At 41.6% G+C, this 19,651-nt stretch overlaps 1 protein-coding gene across 1 annotated transcript; it reads right to left on the bottom strand.

Annotated features, from left to right (window-relative positions):
• Window positions 1–6,071: 6,071 nt before the first annotated feature.
• LOC109094509 (protein NLRC3-like) lies at window positions 6,072–19,424 on the bottom strand. The gene is given in 8 exon segments (XM_042730809.1): window positions 6,072–6,703; window positions 11,293–11,453; window positions 11,455–12,099; window positions 12,102–13,233; window positions 13,374–13,496; window positions 14,859–14,984; window positions 15,585–16,054; window positions 19,355–19,424. Coding segments are annotated over 7 exon segments (2,943 nt in total). The 5' UTR covers window positions 16,007–16,054; window positions 19,355–19,424; the 3' UTR covers window positions 6,072–6,369.
• Window positions 19,425–19,651: the final 227 nt, after the last annotated feature.

Raw genomic sequence — 19,651 nt, 5'->3', positions numbered from 1 at the left:
GGCCTTGGACACGGGTATCGCCTCCGGAACCATCTCGGGCCCCGCATCGGCCTCCGGAACAGCATCGGGCACCGCCTCGGGAATGGCCTCAGGAACGGCATCGGACAAGGACACCGCCTCGGGAACGACCTCGGCATCGGGCACCGCCTCGGGAACGGTCTCAGGAACGGCCTCAGGAATGGCCTCAGGAACGGCATTGGACAAGGACCCCCCCGCCTCGGGAACGGCCTCGGCATCGGGCACCGCCTCGGGAACGGTCTCAGGAACGGCCTCAGGAACGGCATTGGACAAGGACACCGCCTCGGGAACGGCCTCGGGCACGACCTCGGGCTCCGCCTCGGGAACAGCCTCGGGCTCGACATCGGACAAGGACACCGCCTCGGGAACGACCTCGGCATCGGGCACCGCCTCGGGAACGGTCTCAGGAACGGCCTCAGGAATGGCCTCAGGAACGGCATTGGACAAGGACCCCGCCTCGGGAACGACCTCGGCATCGGGCACCGCCTCGGGAATGGCCTCAGGAACGGCATCGGACAAGGACACCGCCTCGGGAACGGTCTCAGGAACGGCCTCAGGAATGGCCTCAGGAACGGCGTTGGACAAGGACCCCGCCTCGGGAACGACCTCGGCATCGGGCACCGCCTCGGGAATGGCATCGGACAAGGACACCGCCTCGGGAACGACCTCGGCCTCGGGCACCGCCTCGGGAATGGCCTCAGGAACGGCATCGGACAAGGACACCGCCTCGGGAACGACCTCGGCATCGGGCACCGCCTCGGGAATGGTCTCGGCATCGGGCACCGCCTCGGGAACTGCCTCGGGAACGGCCTTGGACAAGGACACCGCCTCGGGAACGACCTCGGCCTGCGCATCGGGCACCGCCTCGGCCTCCGGAACAGCATCGGGCACAGCCTCGGCATCGGGCACAGCCTCGGTATCGGAAACAACATCGGGCACCGCCTCGGCATCGGGAACAACATCGGGCACCGCCTCGACCTCCGGAACAGCCTCGGTCTCGGGCATTACATCGGGAACCGTCTCTGGCACCGTCTCTGGCACCGCATCGGGCACCGCCTCGGCATCGGGTACCGCCTCGGCATCGGGCACCGCCTCGGCAACGGGCACCGCCTCGGGCACCGCCTCGGCATCGGGCACCGCCTCGGGCACCGCCTCGGCAACGGGCACCGCCTCGGCATCGGGCACCGCCTCGGCATCGGACATAGCATCGGGGACCGCCTCGGCATCGGGCACCGCCTCGGCCACCGCATCGGCATCGGGCACCGCCTCGGCCACCGCATCGGGCACCGCCTCGGCATCGGGCACCGCATCGGGCACCGCCTCGGCATCGGCCACCGCATCGGGCACCGCCTCGGCATCGGGCACCGCCTCGGCCACCGCATCGGGCACCCCCTCGGCATCGGGCACCGCATCGGGAACCGCCTCGGCATCGGGCACCGCCTCGGCATTGCATCGGGCACCGCCTCGGCATCGGGGACCGCCTCGGGCACCGCCTCGGCATCGGGGACCGCCTCGGGCACCGCCTCGGCATCGGGGACCGCCTCGGCATCGGACATTGCATCGGGAACCACCTCGGGCACCGCCTCGGCATCGGGGACCGCCTCGGCCACCGCATCGGGCACCGCCTCGGCATCGGGCACCGCCTCGGCATCGGGCACCGCCTCGGCATCGGACATAGCATCGGGCACCGCCTCGGCATCGGGAACAACATCGGGCACCGCCTCGACCTCCGGAACAGCCTCGGTCTCGTGCATAGCATCGGGAACCGCTTCTGTCTCGGCCACCTTCTCGGCCTCGGGCATTGCATCGGGAACCGCCTCGGGCATCTTGGACACCTCCACCTGGACGACCGCGGCCTGCTCGGGAACGTCCTCCTGGACGGCAGCGGCCTGCTCGGGAACGTCCTCCTGGACGGCAGCGGCCTGCTCGGGAACGTCCTCCTGGACGGCAGCGGCCTGCTCGGGAACGTCCTCCGGGCTTTGAGGAACGGCTGACGCCTGTCTCCTCCTCCTGCGGCCTCTATGATGACGTGCCGGTGGCTCCTTGACGGAAGACTCAGGCGTTGAGTCAACCATCTTGTCTGCCAACACAGGTGTAGATTCGACCCTCCTGTGCAGTGGTGCTGGGCTGGTGGTCATCTCGTGCTGTGGTGCTGGGCTGGCGGCCATCTTGTGCTGTGGCGCTGGGCTGGCGGCCATCTTGTGCTGTGGTGCTGAACTGGCGGCCATCTTGTGCTGTGGCGCCGGGCTGGCGGCCATCTTGTGCTGTGGCGCTGGGTTGGCGGCCATCTTGTGCTGTGGCGCTGGGCTGGCGGCCCTCTTCTCTGGAGACACAGGTGTGGTCGAAGTATCCCATTGAGCACGATGGCACAGGTAATGGGTAAACCCCCAAAAGTCTAGGATCTCCAGCCCCTTCATCTCCCATTGAGGTAAAGGGTCATCCAGACAGTTGTTAAAAAAAGTCCTTCAGTGCTGCATCGTTATAACCCATCCCGACCGCCATGGTCCAAAAACAATTGCGCCAGGCCACCCACCTCACTCCCCCTTTGACGAAGGGTGGTTAAGTTCCGGAATCTCCCCCTCCGTTCCTCCATGGTGGCTGGGGAACCGATTCGAAATCCCACACCGCTGGATCTAGGCATGACGGAGTCCTTCTGTCACGACACGCACACAAACAGGTAGATCCAATTGCAGTATGTTTTATTAGGATAATCCAAATCTCATGGTCAGCCAGGCAAAGGTCACAATCCAGGTAAGCAGTCCAGAAACAAGAAACATACACAACATCCGAGAACCACGACAAACCAGGGTGACATTCAACAAGGACTCCGTGACAATGACAGAACAACCGGGGTATTTATACACAGAGAAATGACAATGCTAACGGGGAATTGGCTGAGTGCAATGATTAGTAACCACGGACAGCTGAGTGCAATGAGCAGTGATGAAACAGACAAGACTATGGGAAATGCAGTTCTAAAGTGGGGTGACGATAAGGGGAAGTGAGACCTCTAGTGGCCACCCAGGGAGACACAGAACAGACACCGTGACAGGAGTAGACACAGATGGCGTAGTTGAAATAATGGAGCTGGAAATTTGTGGTGCCAATTTTTGTTGTTCGTCAATTTGATTTTTTAGATCCTGAAATCCTTTCTCCATCTCTTTTCTCAACTCCTTTACACATTTGGATAACTGGTTATTTTGGGTGACAAATTGCTGAAGTTCTATAGTAATGCGATCATGGCTTGTTTGAAATGTGAGTTGCACAGCTTTGATATCCTGCTGGACTTCTGACTGGAGTTGGTCTACCATGAATCGCATTTCTGACACCAAGGTAGATTCCACCTTTTGGAGTTCAGCTGTAATCATTTGCTTCATAGCTTTAATCAACTTGTCTGTTTCAGATTCCTCTTGTTGTTTGGTAGTGGTCAGCAGAGTGAAGACTTGACTCTTGTTATCCTCCACTTTTACAACGAGTTCAGAGAGTTGATTTTTGTTTTGAGTAGAAGTGGCTTTCATTTCTTGGGTAAAATCATTCATGGTTTTTTCTTGTCTTTTCATCAAGTCAAATAAATTTTCCCAGTTCCCTTGTACCTGAGAAGTAAACTTTTGGATTTCTTTTCCAGGAGTTGGTAGAACGTTGGGTAGGTCATGCTGAGCACTTGAGAGAGATCCTCCTTCGGATGATGTACATAGTTGCATGTTATCCACTGGGGGTGCCCAGGTGACTGTTTGCATGGGTGTGCTGCCAGCCAGAACAGGAGAATCCATTAGCATACGTGACACAGGATGCATGGGGCTGAATGGAATAGGGGTTTGATTCACAGGTGGAGCTACTGGTGGCATCAGAGGTCGCACTGCTGGTGGCCATAAAGGAGTGGAGATGTCTGGAGGTGACTCCATTTCTATACATGTGGATGGGGAAAGAGGGGAAGTCGCCATATGTGTTGTGCTTGTGTGGGTGAAAGAAATGTTGGGCAGAATATCAGTAAATGTATATGTAAATCAATAATTGTGTTTGTCAGTAATTCCAAGCACCACACTATTCACAAAACAGCAATTTTCAGAAACGGCTAGATAAAAAGACAACAAGTAGTTAACTCTACTGAACCAATTAATGTCCACAGACACAGTTTATACAAGTTCCACAAAACTTCACAACTTTTACCATAGACAAAACATCCTTGTTAATTAAAACATTTCTGTTCAAGGGTTCAATAAATCACATCCACTTTCAAAATTCAAAAGAAAGTGTCACACACACACACAAAAAAAAACTTTTCCCAATTAATAACACTCCCGTAATCAAAAGCACAGAATTTCCAAAAACAGTTTTCTTTTATGGTAAAAAAATAAAAAAAAATAAAAAAAAAATAACCCTAAACAATTTTACCATAAGGTTTCAATAATTCCCCAACAAAACAATTCACAATAAATGTTCAGGTCTTTAAGTTTTCAAGTCCCTGTTCGGGCGCCACTCTGTAACGGTGGTGGCCGCCCTAGCTCAAATAAACGCTTTTAAAGAAAATTTTCGGGCGCCAGACAAGATAAATCCTGTCAAAAAATTTTTAAGTTAACCCAGGATAGCAAAAAAAACCCACCTGTTACAATAATAATAATAATAATGAAAAACAGTCCAAGGAATAATTCACAAGGGAAATTTATTCCATAATGTCCATGAGAAAAAAAAACATGACAAAAAAGGTCATAAAAAACAAAGCTCACAACTTTTCACTTGACACGTGAAGTTGAGATGTACGTGCAGAAAACCGCGTCATTCTATTATTTTCCATAGTGGCAGTTTCACGTCCAAGTTCATTCATAAATTGACCATAGAAAAAGATGAGAGATGAGAGAGAGAGAAAGAAAGAAAGAAAGAAACATTAAATAAAACTTGTTATTGTTTCTTAAATCTGAACAATATCAACCAACAGTCTTAAAGAGCAAAAATAACATTTGCATAATCATGAAAATAAAAATCATACAGAATAGGACTTTAATGTGAGGGGGTATGTGTGAAGTAATGTGTGAAATGGGGTGGCGTACAAGTAGGCTACTGACCCAGTTTGCAAACGTGAAGGAAGCTGAAACAGCAGGTTGTCGTCAGACACCAGGACAGGAGGATGAACGGCCAGCTTTTTGTTGGAATATTCCACCAATACAGACGGTCTGGGAGCATCACGCTTAAGTTTAGTCAAACTCCACGCCGCTCAAACATCACTCACAGGGAAAGATACTCCAAGCGGCCGTATTTTTACTCCTCACTGGAATCCATGAACTCCTAACAATGCCCCTGTAAACCTTGCACACAAACTTTCTGATGACGCCCTTCTCTCAGGTACGTCACATCTCCTTTATATCCTCCATCCTTCCGCCTTTAATTGAAAACTCCGCCCAGTCATTCCAAGTGAAAACGAAAGTAAACCAAAGATACGGTGGCCCGAAGTTTTTCACTGCCACAATCTCTTGGTCTGGCTACTAGGGGTGTGACGAGACACTTATCCCAGGAGACGAGACACGAGACTGGGTTCATGAGAACGAGAGGAGACGAGATTTTTAAACTTTTTTTTAAAAGAAATCCTCAATGATGAAATATATAGGGAAAATTTGTCTTTTATTCAAATGAAAAACACAAAATGCAAAAAAATGTAGGTGCATTTTGAAATCAAATTGTACTCTATGAAATTAAACCTCTATTTTAATAAATTTTATGGAGGTATAAACAACATGTAAACACCGCAAAAGGTTTTGCCACAAACTCAACTGACTAGCAAGTAATTGCACAAAATAATATAGTATACATAAAAATAAATAATAACTGTTTACACTGTGAAATGAATATCTTACACACATCTGTACAGTCAGCGAGCAAGTGAACAAAACACTGAGTTTCAGTGATGACTCATCTGAACGTCTCAAATTGGCCATTGCATTCATAAGCTCAACAGAATCGTGCGTGATTGGTTATAATGCAGCGCTGTACAAACTCGTCTGTCTCTAGCTCAGCGCCAGCCAAAGTGCGAATGCGGATTTGAATTTAGCAGCTGATCTTGTGCTACTGAACGATCTAATCATACCAGTGTGATTGTATCAAATATAAAAAATTTAAAAAAAAAAAAATTGTCTTTTGGAAGCTGTATTTAAAATTCACTTGGCTCAGAAATCTGAGGAGGCACTTGCCCCCTCACTTTGAATGGGCATGATGCCTCTGGCTTTAACAACAAATATTTATCGGGTGCGTGTATGCTGAGATTTCATAAATTTATTGGAGAAAAATGTAAAGTAACTAGTAATGTAACTAACTACTAATTACTTTTGTAATAAAGTAATCAGAACAGTAACACGATTACTTTTAAAAGGAGTAAGCAGGAATCAGTAATTTGATTACATTTTCAGAGTAACTTGCCCAACACTGAATATAATAACTTATTTTGTGAGTGAGTACAGCACACACACACACACACACACACACACACACACGCAGACAGACATATGAATCAATGTGAAAGCCAAACCTCAGTATGTTGAGTTGACAGTTTGGACTCTTCAGTCCAGCACAGAGCAGCTCCACTCCTAAATGCTGCAGGTGATTGTGACTCAGGTCCAGCTCTCTCAGGGAGTTTGATGATTGTAGAGCTGAAGCCACAATTTCACAGTGTTGATCAGTGAGATTACAGCTTGTCAATCTGGAAACAGGGAGGACATGCTGGTGAGCTGTGTATCCATGAGATGGGAAGACTGTACGATTTCCTTGTGTAGCCGACCTTATGTGTCGATACATATAATATGATTATATGATTTTGCAAATAATATTATCAAACAGTGCAAATGTTCCCTTGTTTTGGCTCTCTATGGAGTTGTGTAGTCCGGGTGTCTCTATTTACAGTATATGGCAAATCAAGACAGGATATTTTTTTTAAAACAAATACTGACTGAGTAGTTCATGGATATTCAGCATGTCAGCATAAGAGATGGCAAGACTGTTTGATTTTGTTGTGTATGTGTGAACCAGAAGTTGTGATTGTCTTCCCTACTGTGACACACCTGAGTGAAACAGCTTCTTGAATAATGAAAGTGGGGACTTGTTTTTTCCTTCAGAATTGATCAGATCATTGAGGCCTTGTCCACACTAATACGTTTTGGTTTGAAAACACATCTTTTTCTCTCCATTTTGCCATTCTGTCCACACTGAGACTGTGTTTTTGTCAAGGAAAACTGAGCTTTTTGAAAACGCTCTCCAAAGCGAATATGTTTGAAAATGCCGTCGTAGTGTGGACTGAAAACGGAGGCTTTTGAAAACGATGATGCATGTTGAGTCATGTGACGCATATTGTACCAACAGATGTTTGTGTTTATAATGGTATTGTGCCTGTTATGTGCTATTCCCTTTCACACTATTGCTAAAGATATGTTACTTTGCACACTCTTCATATTACAGTCCTGCAAAGATGACAGAAAACTTACTCACAATTGCTGTCCTGCAGCAAAACATGAGGGCAGTTGCGTTTTTGACAGTTGATGTAGTGGTGAATGAGATGGGGATGGATGCGTTTGTGATTGATGATATGTTTGTGTGAATTAAATGATCCTGCCAGAAGAACTGCATGAAAACTTAATATGTCTGTTCCTTCTGTATCATCTCAGTGAGCTTTAAGGAGGTTTTACACATGCACAGTAAGGCGAATTTAATGTTTTCAGAAATTTCAGTGTGGATGAGAAACTTTTGGAAAACACTTGAAAACGCTCATGTGGATGGAGAGCGTTTTCAAATATATCCGGATTAATGTAGATGAAGCCTGAATCGTTACTGATTGATGCGAACGTTTCATGAGTGACAAGTTGCTAGAGGGGAAGGATTGAAACATGTCTGGCTACTGGACAATCTTATTGTTCAATTTAAGAATATTAATTCAAAAAACTGGAGCATACTGTGGCTACTTTAAACTGTAAAAATGAAACCAATAAGCATTGTTTAAAAAATGACAATAGTCTGGTCCTTATAAAGCAGGTAGGTAGAACAAAAATAAGCATCTCTGCATTTTTTTGTCAGCAAACTGGTTCCTTGTTTTACTGACAAAGCATATCAGCTTTATATTGGGCCTTTAACTGCATAAATAATGTTATGCCAAAAAAAACTATATATATATATATATATATATAGTAACCCTAGTTTGTAATATAATTTTTTCCTAAAAGCATTATTTAATTTAATTATTGACATTAACAACATTTTTTTTTTATTGTTTAGTTTTGTTTATGGTGTAAAATTTTTTTTTTTAATTTTGTATTAAGTTATGTTTAAAATGCAGTAATTTACTCCTAAACTAGAATCTGTTAAGAACATTTTAGCTACGGTATCATCTCTGGGAGACTCAAGAAAAATTATTCTATTGGGGGATTTTAATTTAAATTGGAATGATTCTTCTACATTTACAGAACGTAATATGGTTAATGGTGCTAATTTGACTCAAATCATCACTGAGCCCACTAGAGTCGGCTCTAACTCTAAATCTCTCATTGACTGGATTCTTGTTTCTCATCCAAACAGAATAATGACTTCTGGAGTTCTCTCTGATTGCTTTAGCGATCATTCCATTATCCATTGTATCTGGAAAATTGCAACTCCTCATCTTCCTCCTAAATATATCAAGATACGGGAAACTAAATTATTTAATAATAATCTATTTGTTAATGACCTTCGAAGGATAAATTGGGACAGGCTTTATTTAATTCCTGATGTTGAAGCTGCATGGGATTTTTTTTATACTGAAGTTGGGCTAGTTATTGACAGACATGCTCCATGGAAATCCATTAAGGTTAAAGGCCATCATTTGCCTTGGGTTAATGGTGATCTTATTAATCTTTTTAAAAAGAGGGATAGGGCCTGGGTTAAACATAAACACACACAACTGCCTGATGACTGGGAGAAATACAAACGATTACGAAATGTATGTACAAACAAGAAATGCTAAAGCCAATTATTATCGAGATAGCCTGTCAAATGACCCAAAGCAATTCTATAGGAGAGTTAACACCCTAGTTGGTAAGTCCAATAATACTTCAAATAATATGATAATTAATAATGAAATAACTAATGATCCAGCTGTGATTTCAAATGCCTTTAGTTTGTTTTTTCCCAAATACCGCTTGTTCAACCTCCTGTTTTTCATGCAGACCAGTGTGTTAACAGCCAACCCTGCGGTACCTCATTCAAATTTAGGCAGGTCAGATCAACGGATGTTCAACAGGCTATTAATAAGCTTTCCAATAGCAGTGGTCCTGGCCCTGAAGGCCTTGAGGGTAAGTTTATTAAACTTGCCTCGCATGTACTAGCACCACTACTGGCTGTGCTTTTTAACATGTCTTTAGTACCTGTGAAGTGCCCCTCGCGTGGAAATGTACTAAAGTCATTCCTTTGCACAAAGGTGGAGACTTAAAAATTCTGAACAATTATAGGCCAATATCAATAATTAATAGTGTGGTTAAAGTCTTTGAGAAAATAATGTTTAATCAATTATCTGATTATCTATCTGTTAATAATTTACTTACTCAATGCCAATCAGGTTTCAGAAAATACTTCTCCACTACCACTGCTCTCGTAAAATTCTCTAATGATATACTTTCTAGTTTTGATGACAATCTGTGTACCGGTGCTATTTTCTTAGATCTCTCCAAAGCGTTCGATTTAGTTGATCACTATCTTCTATTGGATAAATTGCATGCTATTGCCCTCTCGAGATCATCTTTACTCTGGTTTAATTGTTATTTTCATCATCGTCGTCAGGGTGTGTCTTACAGGGGTTGTCAGTCTGATTATACAGGTATAGTGAAAGGCATCCCTCAAGGTTCTTCTCTTGGACCTTTATTATTTTCTATCTTTGTTAATGATATGCCCTTATGCTGTACAGATTGTAATATTAATCTTTATGCTGATGATACAGTTATTTACTGTAGTAAACCTACCATCTCCGGGATAAACCTCTCTTTACAGCACGACTTCAATTCTGTACAGCAGTGGCTATTGGCTAATAAACTTCTCCTTAATAAATCAAAGTCCTACTCTTTATTGTTCCATAGGAAAGCCTTGGATATAGGTGAAAACAACCTTAATCCTCTCCTTTAGAGTCAACTGAGACCTTTAAATATCTTGGTGTTTGGCTGGAAACTGATTTATCTTTTAAAACTCATGTACAAGCAATGACAAACAAACTCAACTCTCGTCTTAAAATACTTTATCAATCTGTTAACTGTTTTAATTCTCTGGTCAGGAAAAGAATAGTCTTACAGCTGCTCATGCCTATTTTGGACTATGCCGATATTATTTATCAGAATACTACTGCTTCTTGTTTGCATTCCATTGCTGTGGTCTACAACAGTCTTTGCCGCTTTGTTCTCCGCTGTCCCTTTAGGACACACCGTTGTGTGTTGTACAGACATTTGTCCTGGTTTGCCCCTTCTGCCAGGAGACAGTATCACTGGTTACAATTTATTTTTAAAAGTTATTACTTGAATTATCCAGTTTATCTCAAGCAACACTTAGTGCTCTATAATTAACTATACAGCCTGCGACACAATGATCAGATTGTTTTTGTTGTTCCTAGAGTTAAAAGACAGGTAGGGAAATATGCATTTTGTTTTAAGGCTCCATATGATTGGAATAAACTTCCATTTTCTATCCGTTCTTCAACTTCACTTACAGAGTTTCGAAGGGCCCTCTGGGAACATCTTCGGAACATTTTTGTCTTTGTTTTCTAGTTTTGTTTTTTTGACCTTGGACTTGGAATTTATTGGTCATGTGTTTATTATTTCTCATTTTTATGTCCTCATTTTTATTTATTTATTATTATTATTATTGTTATTATCATCATCAATGTTCTTGTTTGTGTTCCTCTTAGTCCTTGATCTTGTGCAATGCTAGTCATGTGTTTTTTTTTTTTTTTGTCATGTCACTTGTGGGGTTCGTGCTGGGTGGAGTGGGGTTGAGCATTGTGAGCTGGAATGTGTGTGTTGTTGTATTTTGTTGTGCTGTTTTTGACCGTGATATTTGCTCTGCTGTTTTGGTTCATTTTGCTTTGATGTATTGGAGGACCCCCTCGAAAACGAGATGCTTCATCTCAAGGGGTTAATCCTCGCAATAAAGATATGTTAATAAATAAATAAATAAATTTATATTTTATGATGTGAACAAAAACCCACGTTATTATTCACCAATATCAATATCTGTCAAATGTACCTATATGTACAGTATACTGTATGTTCATATTTTTACACTCACAGAGCTTTTCTGCAGTTCCTCACAGCAGGTAACAGTCTCCGTCTCCCATCTTTTGATTTGGTTGTGTATTCTTTAAGATCAAACTCATCCAGCACCTCCTCTGACATCAGGATCATGTTTGCCAAAGTTGAGCATTGTGCAAGAGAAAGTTCTTTTTTTTTTTGTGTCTGATTTTTTTTTGGCCTGCATTTCTTCAACAACAGAATTATTCTTCATCTCAATCAAGCAGTGTGACATATTTATCCATCTGTCAGGACTAACATTGTCTTTTTGACCTCGTTTAAGGTTTTGGATTATTTTCTTGATGCTCTCTGGGTTGTTCTCTGTGTGTATCAGCACATCCTGTAAGAGTCTCTGATTGGACTCCAGTGAGACGCCATGAAGAAACCGAAGGAAAAGATCCAGGTGTCCAGTTTTACTCTCCAAGGCTTTATTCATTACTCCCTTCAGAAACGCATCCAGAGGAATATCCTCACACTGAGTTCTGGACTTTCCTGTCAGGAACATTTTCAGAACTTCACTGTTCTTGTGTAAATAACAGTAAAACACATACAGTGCTCCAAAAAACTCCTGGAAGCTCAGATGTACAAAGCTGTAAACCTTCCTGTGATAAATCACAGATTCCTCCCTAAAGATCTCAGTGCAAATCCCAGAATACACCGAGGCGTCAGTGACGTCTATGCCGCTCTCTCTCAGGTCCTCCTCATAGAACATCACATTGCCCTTCATCAGCTGATTGAAAGCCAGTTCAGCCAGTTTCACAATCACTTCTCTGTTGGACCGCAAGGGTTTCTCTGCATCTCTCTCTCTTCATACTTCTGGTTCCTCATATTTGTTTGAATGAGCAGGAAGTAGATGTACATTTCAGTCAGAGTTTGAGGGATTTCTGCACTGAGATCTTGTTTCAGGATGTTTTGAAGCACACTGGCTGAGATCCAGCAGAAGACGGGTATGTGGCACATGATGTGGAGACTTCTTGCTCTTCTGATGTGTGAGATGATTCTGCTGGCTTGATGCTCCTCACTGATTCTCTTCCTGAAATATTCCTCCTTCTGAGGGTCATTGAATCCCTGAATTTCTGTCACACGGTTGATGTATTTGGAGGGGATCTGATTGGCTGCTGCTGGTCTGGTGGTGATCCAGATGAGAGCTGAGGGAAGCAGATCTCCTTTCATGAGGTTTGACATCAACAGACTAACTGATGAAACCTCAGTCACATAAGAAACTTTCTGACAGTCTGAAAACATCAGTGAAATTCTGTTTTCATCCAGACCATCAAAGATGAACACAACTTTACATTTATCATAAATCTTTGAGTCCAGATACTGAAGTTCAGGATGAAAGTCAAGCAGAAGTCTGTGAAGACTGTAATGATGATCTTTAATCAAGTTCAGCTCTCTAAATGGAAGCACAAACATGAAATCTACATCCTGATTGGCTCTTCCCTCGGCCCAGTCTAGAATGAACTTCTGCACAGAGACGGTTTTTCCAGTTCCAGCGATGCCTTTAGTAAGAACAGTCTTTATTGTGTCATTTTTCTGTCTTCTCTTCTCCTCATATCCTGGTTCAGGCGAAGGATTAAAGATGTCATTGCAGTTAATTGGAGTGTCTTGGTGTGTCCTGTAACTTTTCTCCATCTGTAGGACCTCATGTTCTTCATTCACTCCTTCACTCTCTCCCTCTATGATGTACAGCTGTGTGTAAATCCTGTTCAGGAGGGTTTGATTCTCTTGTAGGTTGATTCCCTCAAATAAGCTCTCATACCTGTTCTTCATGCTGGTTTTGTGCTGGTCTTTGACTCTCTGGCTTTTATAATGTAATGTTTGGTGAGTTTTGGTCTTGATGTTTTTTTGATTGTCTTTGTGTCTGTGTTGTTTATGACTGTAGGAGGATGTTAATGTCTGATAGGACACATATCTGATCTGGTCAGCTCTCCAGCCACTGAAAAGATATTAAGCAGACAAAAACAAATAAAATACAAAATAGAGAAAAAAACTTAAATTCATCTAATATTAAATTATTTTATTTCAAAATATATAATACAATTTGGGGGAAAAAAAAATGTTACACATGATACTCACACAGAGTAAGAGGTCACAGCAGCTCCATCACTGAGATCAGGAGGCAGACCAATGGAGTTGTTACTCTTCACAGACACACGGCTAGATACTGGAGATGCTGCTCTCTTTCTTTTTCTGCTGATGCTAAGAAAAAGACAGAAATATTCCAGACTGGTCCTCTGTAGTTTATCTATCTTCTTTAATTAAATTAACATTTAAATTAAATCAGCATTTGTCATAATTAGAATGTGTATAACATACAGTATAGTTTTAAAGAGAAAACAGATGTTTTATGCACAATATTGCTTTAGTAAAATACATACTTCAATCAATTACAAATGAAATATAACCTGAGCCAGTATGCATGTGAAATACTGCTTGAATGAGAGAGGATTAGCTGGGAGCAAAGAAGGCACAGAAACAAAACACAAATATTTCAAGTTTACTTTTTACTAGGGCTGTCGTGGTGAGGGAATCTCCCTTGCGGTAATTTTGTGTGGCTCAATATCGCAGTATTGTGTGTGTATGTGTTATGATATACGTAACTAATGAGGTCATATTCAGAAAACAATGAAATCGAAACCAAACAATGTTGAAACAGGAAGTGAAGTAAACAGAAGAGAATGACAAAATAACGGTCCACATAACAGAACATAAGATCGTTATGCCTATTGTTAGCCTATTTGTATAACAGTTAGTTCTAATCTGATCTTCTAATCTGAATGGACAAGAGACCTACGCACCTTCTAGGCGGGCTGTCAGTCAGTGCAGTTAGATTGTTGCACCACAAGGTGGTGGAAAGGGACTGTCATTCAACTACGTTCAAAAAATCTGATTTATTCAAACACACTGTTGAAATCATTTTAACTTTGAGCGCCACTTTAGAAGGCTCAGCTGACCAGCACTTATTCGATACTAAAACAGAGATTTCGCTTTCCTTGGACATGACAACCTATTCTCACAAATATATATGACCCGGCCTGGAGGACAGACGCAAGTAATCGCACGCTCGCTTAGTCAATCTCTCTCTCATTCACTGTATGTTAAGGCTTTTCTAAGTGCAAATCTATGGAGCCTCTGTACAAATCAGCATGGTACACATTATGTTATCATTACTAACTTATTTAACATTCAGTCCACATGGATGAAGTGTAAAACGAGAAGGGCATAAACAGTTGCTGCGGTTCTTGCATTCCTCTGCGGTTTGCTCGTCAATAGCATGGTATTGCGATATTGCGGTTATCACGACAGCCCTACTTTTTACATGATTTTTTTTATTTCTCTGATGTGCTTTTTTAATAACATTTGTTGATGATTATTCCTGACTAAAAAAAAATTAAAACTTTAAATGCACAAATTAATATTTATTTATTTATTTAAATTTCATTTTATTTATTTTTTTATTTATTTTTTGTACCACCGTACAGTATTATACTCAGACAGGCTCAAAGGGCACTGCGTCATTACTAAAGTTTGGGGACAAAGAATGTTACACATGATACTCACACAGAGTCAGAGGTCACAGCAGGTCCATCACTGAGATCAGGGGGCAGACCAATGGGTTTGTTACTCTTCATAGACACACAGCTAGATACTGGAGATGCTGCTCTCTTTCTATTTCTGCTGATGATACTGAGGGAAAAAAAGACAGAAATATATAATCTGTCGAATTAAATTAACATTTGTCAAAACTATATTGTGTATAACATATAGTTGTAAAGAAAAATTAATCTGGCTAATTTAATTAATTTTTGTTATTACTGTAATTTGTATTTTTTGTGGATGTGAATGGGTTTACAGAGAATTCCATTTATTCAGTGCGGAACAAAAAAAAAAAAATCATTTGGATGTTTTAAGTTGCTCAAAGCTCATACTTTCCTGAAAAGTAAGAAAACCCCTGATGTAGGTTTTTAAGAATAACACATTAGTATTGCAGCATTTTTCAAATATTTGTACACTACATTGTTGTTTTTCCTTAAGTCAAACTGACCGTTTTTTACTTTAGGCTGACTGTTAGTTTGTTTAATTGGCATTTATTACAGACAATTTTAGAGCTTTTGTGGATGAGCAGCACTGAATATTTTTACAAGATTGTCTTCATCCTTTTCTTTATACCGTGATTTACTAATGTCTACGTTTCAAAATAAAAGACCTCAGTGAGTGATTCTCCAGTTTTAATGAATTCATATCCATTTTCTACAGCAGATAGTTAAGAAACTGCATCATACTCACACAGGGTCAGAGGTCACAGCAGATCCATCACTGAGATCAGGGGGCAGACCAATGGAGATGTTGCTCTTCATAGACACACAGCTGAATCCTGCAGATGCTGATCTCTGAGCGTCAACATCACTGAGACCAGGGGGCTGAAACATGGAGTTGTTACTCTTCATAGACACACAGCTGAATCCTGGAGATGCTTCTCTCTGAGCGTCAACATCACTGAGACCAGGGGGCAGACCGATGGATCTATTGCTCTTCACGGACACACAGCTGAATCCTGCAGATACTGATCTCTGAGCGTCAACATCACTTAGAACAGGGGGCAGATGCATGGAGTTGTTACTCTTCATAGACACACAGCTGAATCCTGGAGATGCTGCTCTCTGAGTGTCAACAGAAACCTGCTGCTCTTTCTCCTCATACACACTCATTTTACAGGCGTTTCTGTTTTTCCTACTAGACGAGACTTGATTTCAGGCCTGCATGTGGAGTCAGAGAACATGCATTATACACTGAATTAGGATACACTAAAGTTCAGAACTCTATAATAATCTAATAATTCTACTAGGTCACATATAATGCAGCAGTCTCTTCACACAGCTAAAGAGCTAAAAAATTCATTTATTTGTTTGACACATTCTTTTGTAAAGTAGTGATAATAACCAGTGTTAACAACAAATAACTTACAAATTAGTAAATCAGCTAATATAAATACAAATAAGTTTAATAAATATACATTTACTAATATTATTTATATTAGTTCATGTATATTAGTAAATTCATTTGAATTTAAATAAATTTAAAAACTGTAACATTATCATGCATGCACAAGTCACAGTTGTGGTCAAAAGTTTACATAGACACTGAAAATTTTACCAAAGTAAGAACTGCTGTATTAAATTGTATGTTGTTTTTCTGTCCTGATGATGCTACTCCATTTTAGGAAAAAATAAATAAATAAATAAATAATAATAATAATAATTTAAAGTAAAATAACTACAGTACATACTATACATTTACCATTTTTAGCCATTTTATGAGTAAGAGTTTGCATCATGAAAAATCATGAGAGTAATGGAAAAAAAAAATTAACACTTCACATGTACCCAGGGGCAGTTTAAGATAAGCAGAGGCCCCTGGGCTGCAGCATTACGGCACCCCTACACCAGATTAAAAAAAAATAAATAAAAAAAAAAAAATAATAATAATCGTGACCCCCTTTGATGCCAATTAACATTTACAACACTGTTCTGCGAAAAATGTGAATATAATTGAATATGCAAATTCACTCTTTACCAGAAGGTGGCGCTTGTGGAGCAGCAGAATTATAGCCATTACATAAACATTATTAGAGGCATTATACAAAGACAATATGAAAAGAAAATGCCATCAAAAATTTCCTGGTCGAAATGTGAGTAAACATGATCTAAACACCATAAATTACACAAAGTAATCATTATTAATCATTAGTAGATCAAAATTATCTCTTGGCTCCTAGCTGTTAGAGTTCTCTATCAGTGTTTACTGCGAATGCGCACATCAATATTGTGTCCTTTCTTTTTTCCTAATGCTGAACAACAATATTTAATGTATCTGCATTACTGTAAATGTAGGTTTAGGGTTGGGGTAGGTGTAAACTTTAATAAAACACAATCTTATAGGTAGAAAAAAAAAATATTGCTGGTTTCCTGTAGCTGTATCCCTTCTAGCTACAACTGTGAATATAACACATAATTACTGTATTTGCATTACTGTAAGGGTGGGTTTAGAGTTGTGGTAGGTGTAGACATTTTCGTTGTCGAATTGCACTACCCACTGTTTTAATAGGAGGTAGCTAAATCTGACAGGGTAGCACAAATCGACAGAACACCGATAACGGTACAGTTCTAGTCACACAGCAGGGCGTCGCCTAAAGTGCCATTGCGAGTCCTAACAATGAGTATCTAACTATTAGTATGTGGTTGTTAATAGAGTGCTGTTGTAACTGCTGTAAACTCCCATATATAGGCTACAAATTATTATTCGAAAAACATAATTTTCGTGCAGCAGGCCCTCCCCAGTGTAGGCCCCTGGAATTCAGCCCGTACGTTATAATCGCCCCTGAATGTACCTTATATACAGGTCCTTCTCAAAAAATTAGCATATTGTGAAAAAGTTCATTATTTTCCACAATGTAATGATAAAAATTTAACTTTCATATATTTTAGATTCATTGCACACCAACTGAAATATTTCAGGTCTTTTATTGTTTTAATACTGATGATTTTGGCATACAGCTCATGAAAACCCAAAATCTCTCAAAAAATTAGCATATCATGAAAAGGTTCTCTAAACGAGCTATTAACCTAATCATCTGAATCAACTAATTAACTCTAAACACCTGCAATGATTCCTGAGGCTTTTAAAAACTCCCAGCCTGGTTCATTACTCAAAACCGCAATCATGGGTAAGACTGCCGACCTGACTGCTGTCCAGAAGGCCATCATTGACACCCTCAAGCGAGAGGGTAAGACACAGAAAGAAATTTCTGAATGAATTGGCTGTTCCCAGAGTGCTGTATCAAGGCACCTCAGTGGGAAGTCTGTGGGAAGGAAAAAGTGTGGCAAAAAACGCTGCACAACGAGAAGAGGTGACCGGACCCTGAGGAAGACTGTGGAGAAGGACCGATTCCAGACCTTGGGGGACCTGCGGAAGCAGTGGACTGAGTCTGGAGTAGAAACATCCAGAGCCACCGTGCACAGGCGTGTGCTTTTGAACCAGAAACAGCGGCAGAAGCGCCTGACCTGGGCTACAGAGAAGCAGCACTGGACTGTTGCTCAGTGGTCCAAAGTACTTTTTTCGGATGAAAGCAAATTTTGCATGTCATTCGGAAATCAAGGTGCCAGAGTCTGGAGGAAGACTGGGGAGAAGGGAAATGCCAAAATGACTGAAGTCCAGTGTCAAGTACCCACAGTCAGTGATGGTCTGGGGTGCCATGTCAGCTGCTGGTGTTGGTCCACTGTGTTTTCTCAAGGGCAGGGTCAATGCAGCTAGCTATCAGGAGATTTTGGAGCACTTCATGCTTCCATCTGCTGAAAAGCTTTATGGAGATGAAGATTTCGTTTTTCAGCACGACCTGGCACCTGCTCACAGTGCCAAAACCACTGGTAAATGGTTTACTGACCATGGTATTACTGTGCTCAATTGGCCTGCCAACTCTCCTGACCTGAACCCCATAGAGAATCTGTGGGATATTGTGAAGAGAAAGTTGAGAGACGCAAGACCCAACACTCTGGATGAGCTTAAGGCCGCTATCCAAGCATCCTGGGCCTCCATAACACCTCAGCAGTGCCACAGGCTGATTGCCTCCATGCCACGCCGCATTGAAGCAGTCATTTCTGCAAAAGGATTCCCGACCAAGTATTGAGTGCATAACTGAACATAATTATTTGAAGGTTGAATTTTTTTGTATTAAAAACACTTTTCTTTATTGGTCGGATGAAATATGCTAATTTTTTGAGATAGGAATTTTGGGTTTTCATGAGCTGTATGCCAAAATCATCAGTATTAAAACAATAAAAGACCTGAAATATTTCAGTTGGTGTGCAATGAATTTAAAATATATGAAAGTTTAATTTTTATCATTACATTATGGAAAATAATGAACTTTTTCACAATATGCAAATTTTTTGAGAAGGACCTGTATGTCTGTTTATGACCAAATTAAATGATTTTGCAAATTAATAATTGTATGTAAATTATATTGATATTACAGCTATGAAACGTTATAAAGAACTTACCGTAACGTGAAGGAATTTCCTGGTTTTGAATCCTGCGAGATGGCGTCTATTCATCCGGTGTGAGTGCTTTCACTTTCACTTTATTGAGCCTTCTTCTTCTGGTACTGTTTAATGCTGGTTGAAAACCCAAATGAGTTGTGTTTGATTTGTCTTTAATTTTGTTGGGAATTAAGAAAGAAAAAGAAAGAAAGAAATCTCTTCCAAACCTGTTATTCGAAGAGAACTAAGAATGTATCTTTGTATTTTGGACTGCCCTATATCACAGTTTAATAGATCTGGTATACTAAAACTGGTTAA

The sequence above is a fragment of the Cyprinus carpio genome, chromosome A3 (genome assembly GCF_018340385.1).
Source record: "Cyprinus carpio isolate SPL01 chromosome A3, ASM1834038v1, whole genome shotgun sequence".
Lineage (NCBI taxonomy): Eukaryota > Metazoa > Chordata > Actinopteri > Cypriniformes > Cyprinidae > Cyprinus > Cyprinus carpio.
This window is presented reverse-complemented; position numbering and strand designations above follow the sequence as displayed.